The sequence below is a fragment of the Amblyomma americanum genome, chromosome 2, assembly GCF_052857255.1.
Source record: "Amblyomma americanum isolate KBUSLIRL-KWMA chromosome 2, ASM5285725v1, whole genome shotgun sequence".
In the NCBI taxonomy this organism is placed as follows: domain Eukaryota; kingdom Metazoa; phylum Arthropoda; class Arachnida; order Ixodida; family Ixodidae; genus Amblyomma; species Amblyomma americanum.
Genome location: NC_135498.1, coordinates 45,976,714 through 45,996,078, shown reverse-complemented (window position 1 = coordinate 45,996,078; position 19,365 = coordinate 45,976,714). Strand labels below are relative to the sequence as shown.

Here is a 19,365-nt window from a genome sequence, read left to right as displayed (position 1 = left end):
AGAAGAAGAAGACCTCGCTATTGGTGCTACCCTTTTGTCGTCATCTTCCATGGAAACTTCTTTGTTTATTCTACTACACCTTGGCCAATCTCCCCGTGTGGGTATGTGCCATATACCTGGGGTGAAGAAGAAGACCTCGCTAGGAATTTTTTTTTATCTTGATTCAGTCTTCTGACGTTTCCTTCCCCGCGCAAATGCTTCATTGGCATTCTACCCTATACCTTGGCCAATCCCCCCACGTGGGTATGTGCCATATTACTTGAGAAGAAGAAAAAGAAGAAGAAGAAGAAGAAGAAGAAGAAGAAGAAGAAGAAGAAGAAGAAGAAGAAGAAGAAGAAGAAGAAGAAGAAGAAGCGCAAAGGAGAATTCGGCTGTTGGTGTTCGCTGTCATGTCCTTGCTGGCTGCTGCTGTTCTCTGCTTCTCCTGGTGGTACCGGCTTGTTCATCATTGGTGAGCCCGTACTACGTTGGGGGGTTTTGGTCAAGGAGTAGGTTAAGACGCAGTTCATGTGAACCTGAGGGTGTGTTTTGCTGAGAGATGTCGTTGGCCGCCCCAGGTGGAGGGTTTGTAGCTTGGTTTGCCAGCTTGCAAACACAAAGCCTGCCGCTTGAGTCCTTTTAAAAAAAATGGCATTGATGCAATTCCCGTAGCTCTCGTCCCAATCGGTGAGGGTGCGATAAAAATGAAAACTCCGAACTAATTCAACAGGAGCTAAGATCATTGACAGACCACTATCTGCGGATCTGAAGTGCGTCCATTTCGCCGTAGAGGCATAGTTTGAAAGTCGTCATACATCGCTTGTGTTGCAGACTTGCTTCAGTGCAAAATTTTCAACTCTCTGCCGGTGAAAATATTCATTCCCGAACAGCTTGCATGTGTCAAGGGTATCGTACGTGGTGTCGGCCCAGCATCATCCCCGCAAGAAATTCCAGAAGAATTTAAGGATGCAGGAGTTATGGTCCTTTCAGTCTACCGCGGTAGTAGAGAGGTAAATGGCTCGCGGGTTGCTACTGAATCTGTAATAACAACTTTTGCTGGCTCTTCCTGCCCTGCTGAATTAAAAATTTGGCCGATTGTATACCGTGTGGACGCTCTTGAACCCCGCCCTCTTCAATGCACCAACTGCTGGTGGTTCGGGCATAGCGGCAAAGCATGCAAGTCGGACACCCGCTGCCGTTTATGTGGAGAAGGTCATTCTGCTGATAACTTCACCTCAGGGCAGCCTCATTGTTGCCTCTGCAGCAACATCCACTCAGCTGATGATGCCGACTGCTCAAAACGTAGTGAAGAGCGTAGCTTGTTGGAAATTATCAGAGAAGCGGTGCTCAAGAGCCGATGCTTACGCTGTTCTTAGCAGGAAAAAAGACTCATATGCTAGTCGTGTGCGCGCTTCTGTTGGGGAAATTGAGTCCAACTTGACTGCCTCACTTGAGACCACAGTAGAAAAAGCCCTTAATAATGTGGTTGAGCGAATGCTAAACACTTTTTCTGAGACGTTGGCTCAGCTTATTGCTGTTCAATCTGTGTCACCATCAACATCCGCTCTGGCAGCAACGTCTGAATCTTTTTCAGCTTGTGCTGCTAGTGCTGGCCGCTCAGCATCACCTGCTGATGCTCCCCAGGTCCCAGCTAACATCTCTGTTCTTAGCAGCGCATGTCGCACTGACATCTGCACAACAGATGTCGAAATGCCATGCCCTACGCAGAAGCGCCGTGCTTCCTCGTCGCCATCTAATTCTAGTTCTCCAGAGATGAAAGCTAAAAAAGGACCACCCAAACTCCTTCCCCATGCTGATATCCTTAAAGAGGCGGTTTCTGCCTCTTAATTGGTCAGCAATCATAGCAGGTATCAAAGTGTTGCAATTGAATTGCCGCTCCGCATTGTCTTCTCTTCCAGATCTAGAAATACTTATTCACAAACATAAACCTGATACTGTGTTTTTACAAGGAACGTGGTTATCACCTTATAAACCATTTTCAACGAGAAACTTTCGAGTTGTCACGTCAGATCGAAATGTTGGCAGGGGAGGTGGATTCGTAACCCTGATTTCTAAACATTTATGTCATCAGGCATCTATCTATAAGAAAATTCTTCTCCCTGACTGTAAGCTTTTAGCGATAAAAATTTCATTTCCACATTGTCCCGATATTACAATTGCTAATGTCTATTTTCCTTTTGGTGTACGCAGGACAGACTCTTTAGACTGCTTGGTGACTGGCACAAGCAGCGCAGTCATCGCAGGAGATTTTAACTCTCACCATAGTGACTGGCAAAGTCGTAGTGATTCCTGCGGCCAGCTTCTCTGGTCGTGGCTGTCTGCAAATGCTGTACGCTGCTGCAATTCCAGAGAAATAACCTTTATGGGAGAAGTTGCTCGTAGTCAGGAAGGCGGAGTGAGAATGACCAATGCAGAGACAAAGAGAAAATAGCGACACCGGCCCTTTTGTTTTTCACGCTGTGAGACGTCTGTCGCAATGAGAACATGAGAGAGAGTAATTACTTCCTTATCAAAAATCTACTCCACCCTTGGGGTTTCCCCTCAACATTTGACCGAGAGTGAAATGGCATCAGGTAATCTTGTAATAAACTGCTTTAATAAACTGTCTTAGGCTGACGAAAAAAAATAAAATTTGAGACATGAAGCGACGAATCGCATATTTTTACACACGTTTCGCCAGTTAAAAGCCGAAATCTTGAAGGCAAAGATGAAATCCGCGCCTCTAGGTACAAAGCGGAATTAGCCACAACTTTTCGAAGGCCCAGACAGAACCGTAACGCCTCCCACTCCAACGGAAAATCAGGGCGAATATTATACGCAGGTGCTCCAGAGAACAAGGCACAGCCGAACACAGCCGAATACTGGACAGACAAACATTTCTAAATCGTCAGGTGCACAATGCACAGCCGGATAGAAGAAGCAAGCGGAAGGACGGCACGACAAAGAAAAAATGAATGCAGCATCAAACACAAAGCCCGGTTCGTTTCCTGTGGCAGCGGGGTTGTGCACAAATTGCCGTTATCTTGTGGCGCACTATACATCGGTCAAACTGGACGATGCGTCAATGAAATATTAGGAGAGCACCGTAGATTGCCCGGGGGAGTTTCCCATGATAATCTCCCTAAACACTGCCGCACTTGTAGCACAAACGAAAAGAAAAAATAAAGGAAATCCAATGCAAACCGTTTTACGACAAAACGACCATCCTATCCAGGCACAGGGATCAACTCACGCGTGAGCTCATGGAAGCCATCCATATGCGCATCAGTGGAGCATCAGCATTAGTCAGACTTCCGTCCGCTTCTCTGATAGGGAGTATCTGTTCTTGACCAAATCATTGGCATTCACGGGGTAACACGTGATGTTCATGACGTGTTGTGTTCTTGTTTGGTTTTCCTGTTTATTCGAGCATATGTCTGGAATAAACCTTCAGTTGAGAGAAGCGCTCGTCTGTGTCTGTCTACGTTTGTCTTTTTCCGCGCCAACTTCTTCAGTATGCATCAGAAGCGAGTGCCTTCTCCTGCCGGAACAGATGTTGCTCACTCTGCGAAGCATGCCGACCGCTCGGACTCCTTTCACAGCAACCTGCTCTGTGTGGGCCCGCCAGGAAAGTGAAGGATCATAAACGACCCCGAGGTATTTGATAGCATGCGCTAATAATTACATGGTGTCGATATACAGTAGATATATTAACTGGATAAGAAAGCGGGAAAACCATTAATGCACATTTATTTACACTGAGAAGAGCGTAACCGACCTCATGTGTATGCCGTGCGCGGAGTAACAAGGAGAGACTCGCCGTAGGAGAGATCCGAGTGCAGTCCAACACCTTCCATGGACCCCTAAGTCGAGTACGATCGAAACCTGGCTCAACTGTCCGTGCCGCCCACCAAGTGCTCCCCTACGCTACTGCTGCGACTACCTCAGCCTTCCCCGAGGGAAGCATCGCTTCGTGTGTGCGCCGACTACGGTGGACTCGCCAGCAGAAACTCCGCACAGGCACCAGTAGCCAGACTATAGGTATGTTATGATTAAACTTGTTTCCTGGTTTGCGCATCCTGTGTCTCCTCCTCTCACTCCGAGTGGAACCCCGCATATGAATGCGTGATCCCAATCGAGGGCTTCACACTGCCTGACACCTGTCCTTATTGAAATGTTATTACTATCTTAATGGAGGACTATGGTGGCTGTGCAGTCGTTATAGATATATTCCAGTACGATTACATTTTCCTCTTCTACACCTTGACTCCGCAATGCCTGCATAACTGTTGAGGTTTCGACTAAGCCGAATGATTTCTCGTAATCTATGAAGGCTATATATAACAGGTGTTTCAGGGAAGCCCGTAACTTTTTAAAAATAGGCTATTTGAGGTGAAAAGATATATGTTACTGCTTAGAAATGCCAGCGTTGGCAGACGCCAGAAATAAGGTGACGCATGTTAACAGTAACCTAGTTAACTTTTAATAACTTTTTATCCACTATAGCTATTACAAATACCGCTGCTTGCAATCGCAGATTTGTAGCTGGCCGTTAGAAATAGGCATATCAGTTTATAGAATTTCGAGAAACGAATTACCCCCGGTGCTTTGGCTCAAAAGGTTTTGGGAATTTCACGTGCGATTCGGAAATCGCGCTTTAGCAGTGAGCGCAGTGCGAGTGGGCGTCACTCCGTGGTGCACGTGCCACGCGACATTCACTGCCCCGCTTCGTCCCGAGCAGCGAGCTGCGACAAGGCGCGAAAACTAAACTATACAGGGTGTTTCACCTCAGCTAGGCTTTACGCAATTTTTAAAAATAGATTTTTTGAGTTAGCAGAGCGCTTTTTTCGCCATAGCATTGTAAGCGGTGTAGTACATAAAAATACAGCTAAGATGTGCTAACTATAACAGGTTGGTCGACTAATATTAAATAGTTAATTTTTAACTATTATGTTGTGTTCCTTGATTATTGAAAGGCGTGTAGCCCAACGCAAGTAATAGCCACACCAGTTTTTAGAATCTCGAAAAATCGGCTACCGTCGGCGAAGTGCGCCACCAAATTCTGCCTACATCGCGTCAAAATACATGCGCTTTCGAGAAGCTTGCAGGGAAAGCAACCTCTCCAGTGCACGTAACTCGACCGAAATAGCCGAAATTTGTTGGTCCACAGCGTCTAGGGAACGGCGTTTTCAGAATTCTAAAAACTGATATGGATATTACTTACGTTGGGCTACAGCCTCTCAATAATTGAAGGAGTCTGACAGTAATAGTTAAAAAGTTAACTATACAATATTAGTCAACTAGCCTGATATAGTTAGCACATCTTAGCTGTATTCTGATGTACTTCACCGCTGACAATGCTATGCCGAAAAAAGAGCCATTCTAACTCATGAGGCCCATTTTCGAAAATTTTGTAAGGTCTTAAGTAAACACACCCCACACACTGCGAGAGAGTGCGCAGGCGGCACTCTACAAGTCACTTTAGCACTCTACGAGATGCTCCTGCGAGGACTGGTTCCGAGGAATTGGAGGTGTCAATTGACTGTGAAACAAGAGTACTACAGCGACGAAAAAAAATAATAAACATGGAGCGCGTGGCTTGCGGCACAGCCTCGTGTCTGCAAGTTCCATTTTTAGAGAAACCTCTACAACAGCTTGGCCTTTGAACAGCCCAGTCTTATTGTCGTTTGGAGCCACCATACTTAAGTACAGCCACAAGTCTGTTTTTACTGCCGTGCAAAATTTTTTAATGGAATCAAGACGCCTACCTTAATTTTTTCAATATTATTTTCATTCTTACAATTATCATTTAACTACTCGGCTATAAACATTAGTCTCGATCTCCTGCGTGCGTTCTGCTTTCACGTTTCATTTCGTTGTTCCCTTTTGTTTACTTCTTCCGTCCTTACCATTCATTTTAATTTCGTCCAGGAATTATTTACCTCAAAAACTCTCTGTGCCCCCCAATTCTTGGCCAATCCCCCTATGTGGGCATGTGCCATAGTATGTGGACAACAACAACAACAACAACAACAACAACAACAACAACAACAACAACATTCCATTTTCCCGATTAGCTTGAGCGATAGCGCAAGCGTATATAAATTCAACACGAATTATCTAGCACACGGCAGCATTTTCACTTCCATCGATTTGCTCCCGCTAAGCAATAATGTGTGCGACACACGTGTTCGCACTGCTCTAACGGCACCTACGAGATGCACTAAGACCACAGATTTCATTTTCCCAAGTTTCTGTCAGCGGCAGAGCGTTTATCCTTCGCAAAAAAAAAAAAAGCTTGCGCCTAGTAGAGGGGAGGACTTTGCGTAGATTTTCGTTACTAATGTTGTGCCTACGTGCATATGCAAATAACGAACCGCCGTAGAAGCAGAATATTTCTCTCTCACAGCCGTCTCACGGCCTTCCTCCGCGGCGAGTGACTTGAGCACGCTAGCGCCGCGATCGGCTTTGGGACTGCGGCACAGTGGGAAGCAGACGACACGCCTATGCTCAGAGACATGCCGAGAGAGCAGCGGGGGTGAGATCGAGTGACAAAATCGTCTTCCATTTCCATGCCCCTACTTTTTGCGAAGTAAGGCACAGGCTTCAGTTTCGTTCTTGCCATAACTTATCAATTACGTTTAGACTTAGATGTGACACAAAAGTGAGCAAAAAATTGACTTTGGAGCCGCATGTAGCAGGAATTTTAGTTTGTGCAAATGGCGCAGCAGTTCCACCACCACCAAGACGGTTGCGCCGGCGTAAGGGTTATGTAGCGCAGAAGCCAACGAATCATCTATAAGCACGATGAGGGCCCTGCTAGAGGTGAGACAAGTTTTCCGCACATTCGTCGAATGGGCACGGAAGCGTTGAGCGTTGTTACCAATCGATATATTCGGCGCGAAATGGCAAGTGGGCTTCGCAGTATCAGTTTGTAGGGAAATTTCACTTCGTAAAAAAGAGATAGTAAACGCGTGGGCTTCCATGGGAGCTTCCAAGGAGAGTAAAAATCTTTGTTATACCCAATATTTCATTGTAAAGTCTCTTTATAGCGAGATTTGATTGTATTGCAATTTTCTTGCAGAAAACTGTATCGGTGTCCGCTTTCATCTAATCAGTACCGAGAAAAGAGGTACCCAAGCTATTCCTGTTGTAGTACAAAAATTACCAAGAACTCGTTGAATAAAGCCATAATGCACAAGAAACTTTCCTATTTCATGTGTTAATTTGTGTCATGGCAAAGGTTGACAATTACGAGAGAAATTCAAGAAAACTAGCACGTCGTCACAGAAACATATTTCTACCACAAATAGCCAAGCAGCCTTATAATGTTTTCTGCTATCCCAAAGGATGCTTCTTACTGCAGCCGCGTTTCAAACATGCGACTGATCAATCAGTCTCTGCAGAATTTGAGCGAAAACTCTACCCCGTACAAAGATGAAGGTCATGTGGCTATGAAATTTGACCTTCAAACCAGGAGGAGCGGAAGCCTTGGCTCCGATGTCATGCCACACAACTCGCCACAGCTGCGCGCTTTGAGCAGTGTTGGTTGAGCCGATGGCGCTTGCTCGCCTCAAAACTATCGAATCACGTGACTCTGCGCCACTTCTGCGTATGCGGAGCCAACGACACTCTCGGGACTGCCGAAAATCGCGTGGTGCGCCATTCGCTACATAAAACCGTGTACTCACCTTCACACAAAACCATGGATGACCTACGAGCTGGGACTAGTGCTTCGATGATGCATCATCGCCGTCAAGCGGAATCATGATTTTTACGATACGGAAAGGCGTCAGATCGGATAACCATGCTTAACAGAGCTTTCGCTCGTCTTACCAGGCTCAGCCGGGTTGAGCCACAGCTCATTTCTTAAAAGGGAGGTGCATATCACGTAATGAAAACTATGGGACAGGGGCAGGTCCTTATTTCAATTCTGCCAAACGCAGCCAAATCTCTCACTAATTCTTGTGTCTCTAAGATAAGACAACGCATCGATGGAACTGAGTCTTGGCAATTCAGAAATCTACTTTTAATGTCCATTATGAACAGGAAACACTAGAGTGCCACTTGCACCAGCGAAACAACACAGTCCGTATTACAAGTCCGGCCAACACTTTCTTCCTTCTCCAAGCTTGTAAACAGGAAAAGAGGTCCACACAAGCTCCCCAATGAACCAACCAGCACGTGAGACAATACCCAGGGCAAAGAAAATGGGAAGGAGGGCAGCAGCTCTGACTTCAAGCTTGCAGTCCGGATCCTATCTAAAATAAATACTACCCTTAAAAGTAGTGTGGCAGCTAGTAATCTAGTGGTAGCAACAACAGTGACTTGGGGGTAGCGGTGACTGGTTAGAAGTGGCTGGGGGCTACAGGGACAGAGTTTCTTCCATCGTCATCTGTTCTCTACTGCAGTGCAAACTCCTGGGGGCTCATGGCTCCTGGTGGCCACACCTTGCGATTTGAGCTGTTTCTTCCTGAATGCCTGTGCAGCACTAGTGTGGTGGCTTTTGTCGCCACCTGTGCCTCTCCTGCCCCGGCGATAACCCTGCCCTCCCCCACGATGCTTGCTTTGAGCTTCAAGTGGGTCGCAGTACCTGCCACCTTCTCCATCAGTGGGTGAACTTGGTGATGGTGCATCCTGATACCTGTCCCCTTGATAGTCTTGATCATGATGCGCCTCCCAGGAAGGGCTTGAGTTGCCTAATGAGCGTGCACCTGTGCTGCTAGCCTCCCTGCTTGAGTTTTTCTCGTAAGTATCTGAGTGGTAGGAGCCACTGTAGTCTTGCTGGTGGTCATCAGAGGAGTGTGCGTTGCATTCGGCTTCTCGGCGATCCCGTGGTGGCCTGTGCCAGTTCTGCTGCTGCTGGGGACCGCCCCTCCCTCTCCCATGGTGGTGCGGCCGTGGTCTCCGCGGTTTTTGGTCCGCGTCCGACCTTTGAAGTCTCTCCGCACCAGATGATGACGAACTGCCGCCAGAATGTTCAAAGTAGCCATTGCTGATGTGGTGCTTGTCGTAGCTCTCATTGTCGTCCCTCTGCTGCCTGTGGGAGGGCCTTGAGTGCCGGTTCTTTGATGGCCTCGAAAACTGAGGCTCCAGCTCCCTGTCGGACAAGCCGTGGAGAGGCGCGTCACTGGTCTGTGCAGGGGCTATGCTGCTTGTCTGTCGCAGAGGCGGGCCCCAGCCCCTCAACTTGAAGGCTCCGAAACGTTTGGGCGTCTCTGGCACACTGTTGCTTTCAGGAGCCTAAACAAGTAGAAGAATGAAACACAGACAAACGGTGTACTCTATGCTGCTAATACGGACCACATAACAACACTGACTGAAATGTGACTGAAGCACTGAGGACAGAAAAAAAAAGTTTGTTTGGAATGCAGCTAAAACATTGGATATGATGCAAAAAAATTAAAAATTAAATTCTACCCTCTCCCACGGCAAAGAAATTAATGTAACAAATGCAGCACTATTAAACGGGTAACATGTTAGAAGAGTGTGGACATAAAATGTTGAAGTAATAATTTCTGTACTGCCTGACTTCTGTGTATGCATCAACATGCCTCACAAAAGCCTATTTTATGCAGAAATAAAGACGTATAAAAAAAAACATTCTTTGGACCATATTTAAATTCAATTGTGCACACTGCTTGTCCAGTTGACTCAACTTCAACTAGTTTACTCAATCAGCAGCATGACGTCAAGAAGCTCCTTCTTCGTTTGGAGCGATATGCAGCTACTGGCAACTGACCTGCAACTGACTGCATGTTCAAGACACCAGCTGGTTGTCAGAGATTTGCAAGCATACCTGATCAACAGCTTTGTTTGCCACAGTGCCCCTTGATGCCACAGAAATTCTTAGTTAGAACAAATGATAAAATAATTATTTGTTGTGTACTGAACAAAACGAAGTCCCACAGGGAATATTTAGTCAATAAAGAAAAAAATTAAGCTTCAATTTGGAGCATGGACCGCCTAAAAGTGACCTGAAACACTTTGCGAAGGTGCAGAATACATTCAGTATTAAAGGGACAGCGAGGACAAACTGAAGTTAGCTTATGCCAATCGATTACAGCATTCTAGCAACAAAGGGGCTATTTTCGCCAGAAAAGGAGCTCTAGAAAACTAGAAATATCCCAGAGGTGGAGTACAGGTATTGCCACAGCAGACGATTTTCGGAAGCAAAGTGTGATGTCAAGTACTTCTCTTGTGCGTGGATCTCTGATGCTAGTGTGTTCTGCCACATACTTTCAGCCAGCAATCATGGAGTGTATAATGTTCGCGACATCATCACCAACATCCGAGTTTGAATAGAGTGGCAGGTAAAAAATTCCATTTTCGATCCCAAATATGTTGGCAATAAATATGCCTTCTGCTGCTGAATGAATATCAACGCACTCATAAAAAGGCAAATGCACCAGTACTTAGAACAAAAGTTGGATAGGGTTGTCCCTGGTGCCCATTTGAAAAACCTTACACAGTCAAAATTAATCCACTGCGGCCAAATGTTTTTCTTCTCACTTCTTTCCACTCCATCCTCCACCCATCCCTTTACAATACCCTTCATGTGTCCACTATGATTAACGATTATTGTTCCGTTTCTTTGCTCACATCCATTCCTCCACTGAAGGCAGTCACACTTTCTTCAACTGTTCATCTACACATATAATCTCAAACAGGAGGCGAGTTATAAATTGGCTATGAGAAAACGAAATGTGCAGTAACCTCACTCTTGGTGGACACCTTAACCACACCATGCCTGAAGGGATGATAGTTGCTAGTTCAAAAAGTGCTTTGGAGTCACTTCAATAAAAAAGCAAGGGAGAAGCCAGCTCCAAAGCAGGATCCCAAAATCTCCTCTACACATCCAAATAAAAAAGAACGAGAAAAAAGGGACCAAAGGTGCGCACAACAGAGATCTCCAGGAGGAACTTGTTCTTCTCAGCATCCACATTGATGATGCCACCCTGGCGCTGCTGGCGCACATACAGCTGGGCCATGCTGCGCTGCAGCCGCTCCAGCTCGGGTGTCATGTGGAAATCTGGCTGCCGCTGCTGCTCGACGGGCGGCGGGTGCTCCTGCTCCGCCAGACCCAGCAGTGGCGACAGGGGCAGCCGGCATACGGGGCACACCACCTGGTCACACAACACTGCTGTAGAGAACTTCTTTTTCTTCTATTTCCAGAGCAGTACTAGTGTGCGCTTGTTTCACAACAAATTTGTCAAATACATGAAAGCGGCCCTTTTCCAACTTTTTTGAAACCTTTTTTTTTAATAAACTGCAATTCTTGCACCTATTCCCTAATGTTTAATCCTTCCCCTCTACTGGAAACATCAATGTGCTCATGACCTACCATTACATAAACTATGCCACATTTTCTCTACAGAACTAAGCAACTGGTTAAGTCCTTTCAGTTTCTGTTCCAAGTGACACTGACTTTGTAGAGCAAGGCTTTTATTATATTTGTAATAAGTAGGCTTACTCTGATGCTAACAAATTTTTAAGAACCGAGCGCAACTGGCATAGGGATCACACCTTTCTGCACTTGAATTAAATTAACCGACTGTTCAGCAAAACTGAAAACTGAGCAACCTGGAAAGAGCAAGATTGCTCAATCAACATTTTAATTAATGGCTTTTGAGATCATGCAGTTATGCAGCAGTACACAGCTGCAGGCTGAATCTATTTTATGCACACATTACAAGGAGCCAGCTGCTCCTGAGCAAGCTTTTTCTTTGGAAAGATTTTGAGAGAAGTAGCGGCAATAAGACAGTACCTATTGGAGCTTTATGCGGACCATTAAAAACTTTCTATTTAAACCAATATTTCACGGGTTTCTTGCATGTGACGGAAGTAAAGTTCCCCAAAGCTTGACAGCACGAGGCCAGTGCACTGCACACGCACAAGCGCATTGTTGCCATGCATCTATTGCCATGCAAGCTTACGCAGAAGCCTGGGTTCCAGAAATTTTTATCACACATGTACATGTCTCTTATGTAAGAATGACAATTAAGCAACAATTATACTGAACTGAAGCGAAGGCGGCATATTCAAGCCCATAAGAGGCATTTGGCTGTGCCAAAAACATGAGCCCAGAATTAAGGCAAAGACCTTAGAAGTAAAGAGAGACTCCACAGCCATGACAATGCTTTGTAGTAGTCATGACTTTTTCATCCCCATGTAAGCAATAAGTTGCGTTTCTATTGTTGTCAGCCTATCTGAATCATGAAGTGTAAGCAGCAATGTACTGCCCATTCCTCAGGTCAAAACACCCCTAAACCTGACGGCAGAAGTGTCTGTCTGTCTGTCTGTTGTTGCCAGGAAGAAAGAAAAGGGAAGTGCACAGGCCTGCCCACTGGCTCAAGCCGAGCCACAATCGCTACCACGTGCAGATAGTAGGAGAGTTGAAAGATGGGATAGAAAGACAGGATAGTACAGACGCGCTAAAGGCAAGGCTGATCCCGGAGGCAGTGCAATACCGGGCCAACCGGTGGCGGGAGTGAAGCCTTCTTCAAACTCTCCGCCACATTTCCAAAAATTCCAACACTAGTGAGGTATCAATAGGTGTAACTAAACCACATGGGTGTCACTAGTGACAGCAAGTAAACAGGTGAGCATTCTGTCAATTCAGCCTCGTATCATATCAGCAATGACATTCACAAAGCAATGTGCAGACAATGCAGCATTGATATATTATAAAGGCATGACTGTACTTATTCTTTATGAATAGCGGAGGCAAATAAACACTTATATTGCGTGATTTCTTTAAAAGCCTACAGATTTTTCTTGTAAAACTGTGAGAGGTATGTCAGTGCAGCCTGTGCAGGTACACTGTATAAATGACCCCCCCCCCCCCCCCCCCCCCCTATAAATCCACCCCTGCTATAGCAGGGATGCTCACACTTGGTCCTGTGGAACTCTTGGTTCCCAGGAGTGCAATACAGGTACCCTGACCAATTAAGTCCATGCATGCCTCAACCCCCACCGTTCCCTTACACACTTTTTTGGGGACTAATCAGACTAACTGCTTATGAGAGACAAGTCTTTACTCTGCAGCTAGTCATCATAAACTGAATTCAGGCACTTTCTCAGGAAATATCACCTCCACGCACCTCTCTGCATGCATGTTAAGCAGGAAAGGATCGAATCCAGCACACAGGAGGTTCCTTGGAACCTAAAGCTGGAAGGGTTCCCCAAAGCTAAAATTGCCGAGAACCTGTACTACAATATAATACGAATGTCTTTCCATTTGCCCAGCTTTCAGTGGTTCTTACGTTATGCTTGGACTGCGTGTCTCATTAGGAAGGGAACACGGGCAGCCTAACAAGTAAGCAGCAATATTTCCCCTGCCTTGGTAGCCGCTGCTTCCTCGTTGCCCCCAGTGGCGGCAGCAGCGGGCAGTGTCAGACTCGGCTTGTCGGCCTCTTCCTGGGAGATCTGTTCGAGCGCATGGCGCAGGTACCGGGCCAAACAGTGCGAGTGGAAGTAGTGGTAGCACTGTGTCTTGGTGAACACATCGCCCTCGGCAAAGCCGTACAGGCAAATGGTGCACTGGCAGCACGGGATGTTCTCCTGTGTCAGGTGTTCCTTTGCCACCTGCATGTGCGTCGCTGTGAGTGAACTTTCTACTGCACAGCAAGCAAAAATTCGTTTGCTGGTTTGCACTTGTTGTTTTGCACTCCTCTCACTGCTACAATACGAGCATAAATTTGCATGACAACAGCGCTGATTTTCTGGGCACTTGTTTAGAAGGTGATTGGAGCAGCATGAGCTGCAATGAACAGGTGGAAATAACACAAGCATGGCACAATGAAATCGTGAAGGCACAGAAAAACTACAGTGAACTACCTAACTCCTTGCTTGTAGCAAAACTGCTCCATACATAACAAACACCAAAAGGACACACATGTAGCCAGAAATGACCAATGGAACAATGCACAAGAAAAGCTTTTTTTTCCCCTCTTGCAGCAAACTCTCAGGGCTTTGATTGGGTGCCGTGCATTTTAGTGAAGTCACTAAACAAAGTATCTTTTTTCCTTTTCTTTTTTCTCAGAGTTAAATATCTCTGAATACCAGTTCAGATAGAACAAGGTATTCATACTCTGTTGTCTGCTGTCTTGTGAAAAATGGCCCAGTGGGTATGCTTCAGGCCATGCAGTGTGACTCATTCTCGCATTACCAGTGTTCTGAATCTCTTGAAAGTGAAAAAAACCCTTGTCCTCCTCTCTCTGTGAAGCTCAGGATTTCCATGGGTGCTACAAGAACCTCACGACTTAGAAGCAAACCCCGCGGGTTGTATAAGGCTGTATATCTGAAAGACAACTGAAAAAAATCTGATAAAATACTTTTCTTCATTGAATAAAGTATAACAAAGAGATGGTCCAATAATTTACTACTCCTAGTGTGGACTACCCTGCTAATGCCTATGTAATTCACTATAACTGAGTGTACAGGACTTTTTTCTGCAAGCAAGAGAATATACAGCGCAGTTGCAAAAATGTTCTGTACCTATGCTACGCAACCACAAAGAAGCATTTTCACGACCTCTGAAATTTGTCACCACATGTTACCTTCCGCCCACTTCATACACTTGCAATTAGTATTATAAGCTGGCTCTTTCCCTAAGCCAGCACTGTCAGCACACAAGCTGTGCACACGCATTGCGTGCATGCTTTCGCTTTATACAGTGATGCATCAAGGCTGCTAACACTATGACAATGTGCAAGCTGTGTGGCTGCAAAGCTCCTGTGCCGATGGCTAGAATCGAAACATAGGCTATGCTGTTCTTAACCAGCTTCTGTACAAGCTCATGCTATTTCACAAGATTTGTTCCAATCATCTCGCGAAATTTAAGGTTTGTGAATCATTCCAAGGTTCTTGCATGACCTGAAATTATCATAACAGACCCCTTTCATGGACTCTGAGCCAGCTTTAACTCAATGCTGCTTCCCGTCTGATGGCAAAACAACAAAATTTAAAAACAATGCATATATAGTTTACTTGTTTTATTAAATGGAAGGCGCGCTCTCGGCACCTTCCCCGGCAAATGCTCGGGGATTGGCCTTGCCCCAAGAATGCGGCGCGCACGGGAAAAACCAGCCGCCATTGTAGGCGCATACAAACGTTCGCCGCCGATACCTCCGAAGTCATGCCCCTGCCCCAGCCGGTAAGTCGGAAGTCCTTCTTACGTAGCCTTCTATTTCCGAGGAATTCCTCGTCCACACATGGAGAGCGAAACCGAGCCGTCCACGGAGAACAGAAAGCCAGAAGCGAGTGAATGCGGAAGCCTGAAAGGTGGCCCGATTTTTCTTGTACATAGTTTCAAATATTCTCTGCTCTGTCTCTTTGGCTCTGGGAGCCGGGTGCCGTAATCAGCTGATTTGAATTGCAGCCGTGATTGCGGGAAAAGCACCGGGGCGCTCCAACACTGCGGGAAGCGGTGGGTGTCGTTTTGCTCTGAAGTTGCTGGTATAGCAGTGAGCAAGTAGGGTCACCTTGGCAGAAACGTAACGCCTCGTGGCGTGTTCTAGCTATTGTCCTTGGCCTTTTGTTGGCACCGGCAAGTGTCAGAGCGAGTAGGCCTAAGGCTCTTCAGGAGCTGCCTGTCGCTTTTGGGAGGACGTAGTCGTACCGTGGCACAAGCACGCGCAAACGGGTTTGCTTGTTTTTTATGAACCTCGCTAGAGCTGAGAAGTCTCGCTCAAATACAGAAAGCTGACTTTGTTCGAATGAACTTCGTATTTGTTTCGGCTGAGAAGCGAATTGATAATTTCGCAGAACCAGAGACGCTATTGCAGTTCAAGTGAGCTTCACATCACACTGCCGGAAAGTGAACTGCGATAGTGCTTTGACCGAAGAGAGCCAGCTACGTTCAGATGAACCAAGCATTTGGACGGTGCCGGATAGAATTGTTTGGCACTCGCATTGCTACGCATTTTACCAAATGGTCAGTATGCGCAGTCTCCATTGTTTCTGATTCAAACTTTTGGAGATCATAGGAGCGATATGCAGAGTTCAAGAGAAGCTGCCCCGGCCTGCTGTTCATTGTATGGGTCCCTGCCTGCTGCCTTGCGGCCATAAGTCATCGTGCTGCGGAGTCTCCGGCGAGCAGTTTGCAGCGGCTACGAGAGCGGGGGGCCAACCTCCCCCCTACCTTCCAACAAAGGCACGTCAGCGCGAACAACACCCTCCCGGCACGCTAATTTTGGATGCCTGCCACGGGACAAGGATAGGTGCCCGGTGGCCTTGCTGCTCATCGGATGATCCTGGCACACCACCTGTACGAGCTGGCTTGCAGTCGTCAACGCAACGCTCGCAGACGCTTCGTCATTGGCATCCATGGATGAGTTCAACCGTAGGCCAACATTTAAGGAGGGAGGGATGTGGAGAACCTGTTTCCCTCCTCCATTTCGATGCCATCTTCACCACCGTGCGTCAGGACAGCACTGACTGGGCGAGGAGGGAAGTTTCCCTCTTGGAGGAAAGGGAACGGCGACTGGAGCGCCACCTCGTAGGTTACGCGGAATTCTGCGGAACCGAACAGGGTCTCTTCGGGATGTGGCCAGCGTCACGAGTGGTTGCAGCTGCATGCTCTCGTCACCTTCCGTGGCAGGCGCACGGAGATCCGTCGTGACCTGCCGCTGCACTTCTGGTTCCAGGCAGCGAAGTGAGCGCAGCAAACGCGCGCTCTAGGCACCTTCCCCGGCAAATGCTCGGGGATTGGCCTTGCCCCAAGAATGCGGCGCGCACGGGAAAAACCGGCCGCCATTGTCAGCGCATACAAACGTTCGCCGTTGATACCTCCGAAACACGGAGGAAGGCTATGTAGGAGTGGAAACTCCGCTGTCTGCGGCGACCAGAAAAGGCCACAAGCCCGCGGCACCACTATCATGCTGGCGGCGCCTGGCAGCCTGGAAAGAAACTACTGCTGTTTCGGTTGCCAAGGCAACTGGCCGAGCGTGTTGCTCCCGTTCGGCCGCGCGCGCCTGACTTCTATTGAGGGCACTCTCGCGCGCTTCTTTACCAGTGGTAGCCCGAAGAGCAACTGGTGCTATGCTTCAACCATTTGAGCACAGACACAGACAAGAACTGTTGCTGTTTGACTTAACGGCGCAGAAATACAACGTCACGGCGTGCCCGCTGAAGCAAACACCCGTGTCGTCTGCTTTGAGCGCGCGCCACCAGAGAGTGCGGCGGAGCCGCCTGCCTGGGCGCTCCATTTTTTTTTTTTCGCTGCGGCTTCTACGAGGCGCCGCCACTGCGTACGGCCCTCGGCGCATACAATTGTGACTTTATCTGGACACCTGCGCTCGCTCGCGCTGACGGGAGTTTCACCTCCTATATAGTCTTGCTCCGTGCTCCGAAGTCACGCCCCTGCCCCAGCCGGTAAGTCGTAAGTCCTTCTTACGTAGCGTTCTATTTCCGAGGAATGCCTCGTTGATATTTTGTAGCTAGCTGGCCCGCTCTGTGTATTAATTGCAAGTGTAATAAATAGCATATGAGTGTTAACGCTTTGTCGTCCCTTCCTTCTGTCCCCCATATTTCCACAGCATATTCAGAACTTCACTCACACCTTACCCGAGGTCACTGAAGACATTGTTAGGGCAACATGGGGTAGCCGAACTGATGAATAATGAAAGCGGTTCATATAGAGAGCTTGTGAAATAAAAAAAGAGAGGTCGTTTACAATCTTTCCGCTGTTTTAGAGAAGGTGCCAAACTAGCATGAAAAATCTTGGCTGGTTCCTCCTCCTTACCTCAATGAGCTGATACAACATTGGGCCACCAACATTTTCTTGTGCTGTGTCCTCCAATTCTTGCTGAATCTTAGTGATTTTCTCATCAGACAGGCCACGAGGATTGCGAATCGTGATTTCGGGCAAAACATCCGGGTACTGTGCATAGGAACAATCAAAAACAAAATACCAGTGCATAAATATTCAAAGCACATTTATTAAGCAGGAGATTACGCAGCTGGATAGGGGCGTGAAATGCGACACACATGCCATATCCATGCTTTTAGGCAAGAAAGACTATGTATCTGCATAAAATATGAGAGAATGGGACTGACAGTTCCAATTGACTGCTTACACATAAGCAAGTAATGATCTCACGAGCTGAACACCTAGCACTTTACAAAGCAATCATTTAGCTATGAACTGCTTCAAAGTAATAGTTCGATGCAAAAACATTAGATTAGTTTGGATTGCTGCGTGCATTAAACTATTACCAAAATATCAATGTGAGATTCTGCATTTAGCTCCCATGGAGGTGCGTGAGCTCATTAAGCATTTAAAATAACCCACGCAATTCTTCGTTGAAAAGACGTTGAAAAGCCCTTCAAGCCTCGAAGACCTGAAGGGCTGAACCTCTACCAGGCAGACAAATGTTTAAATACGACCGAAGAGACAATAGTTCATAAGTACGAGCAAATTCTCCGCGTAAAATAGCACGGAAGCTGTCGAAATCGACATTTTTTTTTTTTTTTACCTCTGTCGGAATATCGAGAACGAGGTCCAGACGAACGTACTGCTCTTCAGCATTATCGGCAGTGGCCGGATGCAGAGATACCTTCACGCACGTCGGCCGCTTGCTGCAACCACATGGAAAGAAGAAAAATGGAAAGAGTTACGGCTATTAAGAACCTCTGCCGTCGTCACCTACGCGCCCACGGCTTAAGTGCCAACACAGCTACCAACACGCAGTCAGCAGCGATACTAGAATGGACACAGAGCGTGCAGAGTGTGGCGCTTACCTTTCGTCACAGTTGACTTCCAGCTCGTGGATGTAAATGGCCTTCAGCGCCTCGATCTCGATATCTAGCGAGCTGAAAATAACAACGGGAAGCCATCAAAGTCTGCCACCAGCAGCTGACTGGGGTAGTTGCGCTTTCCTCATGCAGACAACGGCGCATTGGAAAGGCGCGGAATTGGTTTGTACGCTTCCCACCCCGAGTTACCCGTGTGAAACAAATGAAATGGCGACAAACGTCCACACTTAATATGCGGTACCAGCACTTTCGGCTACCAGCCCTCGTTGTGACATAGCCGTACTCAACTTCTCGCCGTCTCACACACATTCGCGTAATAAAAAACAAAGGACTTACCTGTCCTCTTCGCTGCTCATGTTTGACGGGTGGTAGCTGAAGCTGAGCAAGTCAGGATAGCTTTGAACGCTCGAAGTCGCTGTAGGATTTTAAACCACAATTTTTGCCACACCACAGCGTTTCGACAGTTTCAGCTCAGCTACTGATCACTCTCTCCCCTTCGTCGCAGTCATAGTTGCCGAGTCCCAGCTCGCTGTTTTCGCCGTTTCCGCGTCGCAAAAAAAAAAAAAAAAGACGCTGCTCTTGCTTGTCGATGAGAAATACTTATTTGCAACAAGATATTGCAATAGT

General features: G+C 47.0%; 1 protein-coding gene across 1 annotated transcript; it reads right to left on the bottom strand.

The window, feature by feature from the left end:
* Positions 1 to 7,984: 7,984 nt before the first annotated feature.
* On the bottom strand, positions 7,985 to 19,245 carry LOC144121159 (E3 ubiquitin-protein ligase RNF25-like). Its single transcript, XM_077654158.1, has 7 exons — positions 19,075 to 19,245; positions 18,724 to 18,795; positions 18,459 to 18,561; positions 17,726 to 17,863; positions 13,321 to 13,566; positions 10,881 to 11,105; positions 7,985 to 9,222 (listed from the first exon to the last, which is right to left on the bottom strand). The coding sequence occupies exons 1-7, from the start codon at positions 19,092 to 19,094 to the stop codon at positions 8,371 to 8,373; spliced, it is 1,656 nt and encodes a 551-aa protein (XP_077510284.1). The 5' UTR covers positions 19,095 to 19,245; the 3' UTR covers positions 7,985 to 8,370.
* Between the last annotated feature and the right edge of the window lie 120 nt (positions 19,246 to 19,365).

Excerpts from the sequence above, each read along its gene's own strand:
- LOC144121159 (XM_077654158.1), bottom strand. The coding sequence starts at position 19,094 with ATGAGCAGCGAAGAGGACAG. Across the intron at positions 17,864-18,458 it reads TTCTCGATATTCCGACAGAG|TACCCGGATGTTTTGCCCGA; the intron begins GTAAAAAAAAAA and ends TCCTATGCACAG. Across the intron at positions 9,223-10,880 it reads TCCTCCTGGAGATCTCTGTT|GCTCCTGAAAGCAACAGTGT; the intron begins GTGCGCACCTTT and ends CTACTTGTTTAG.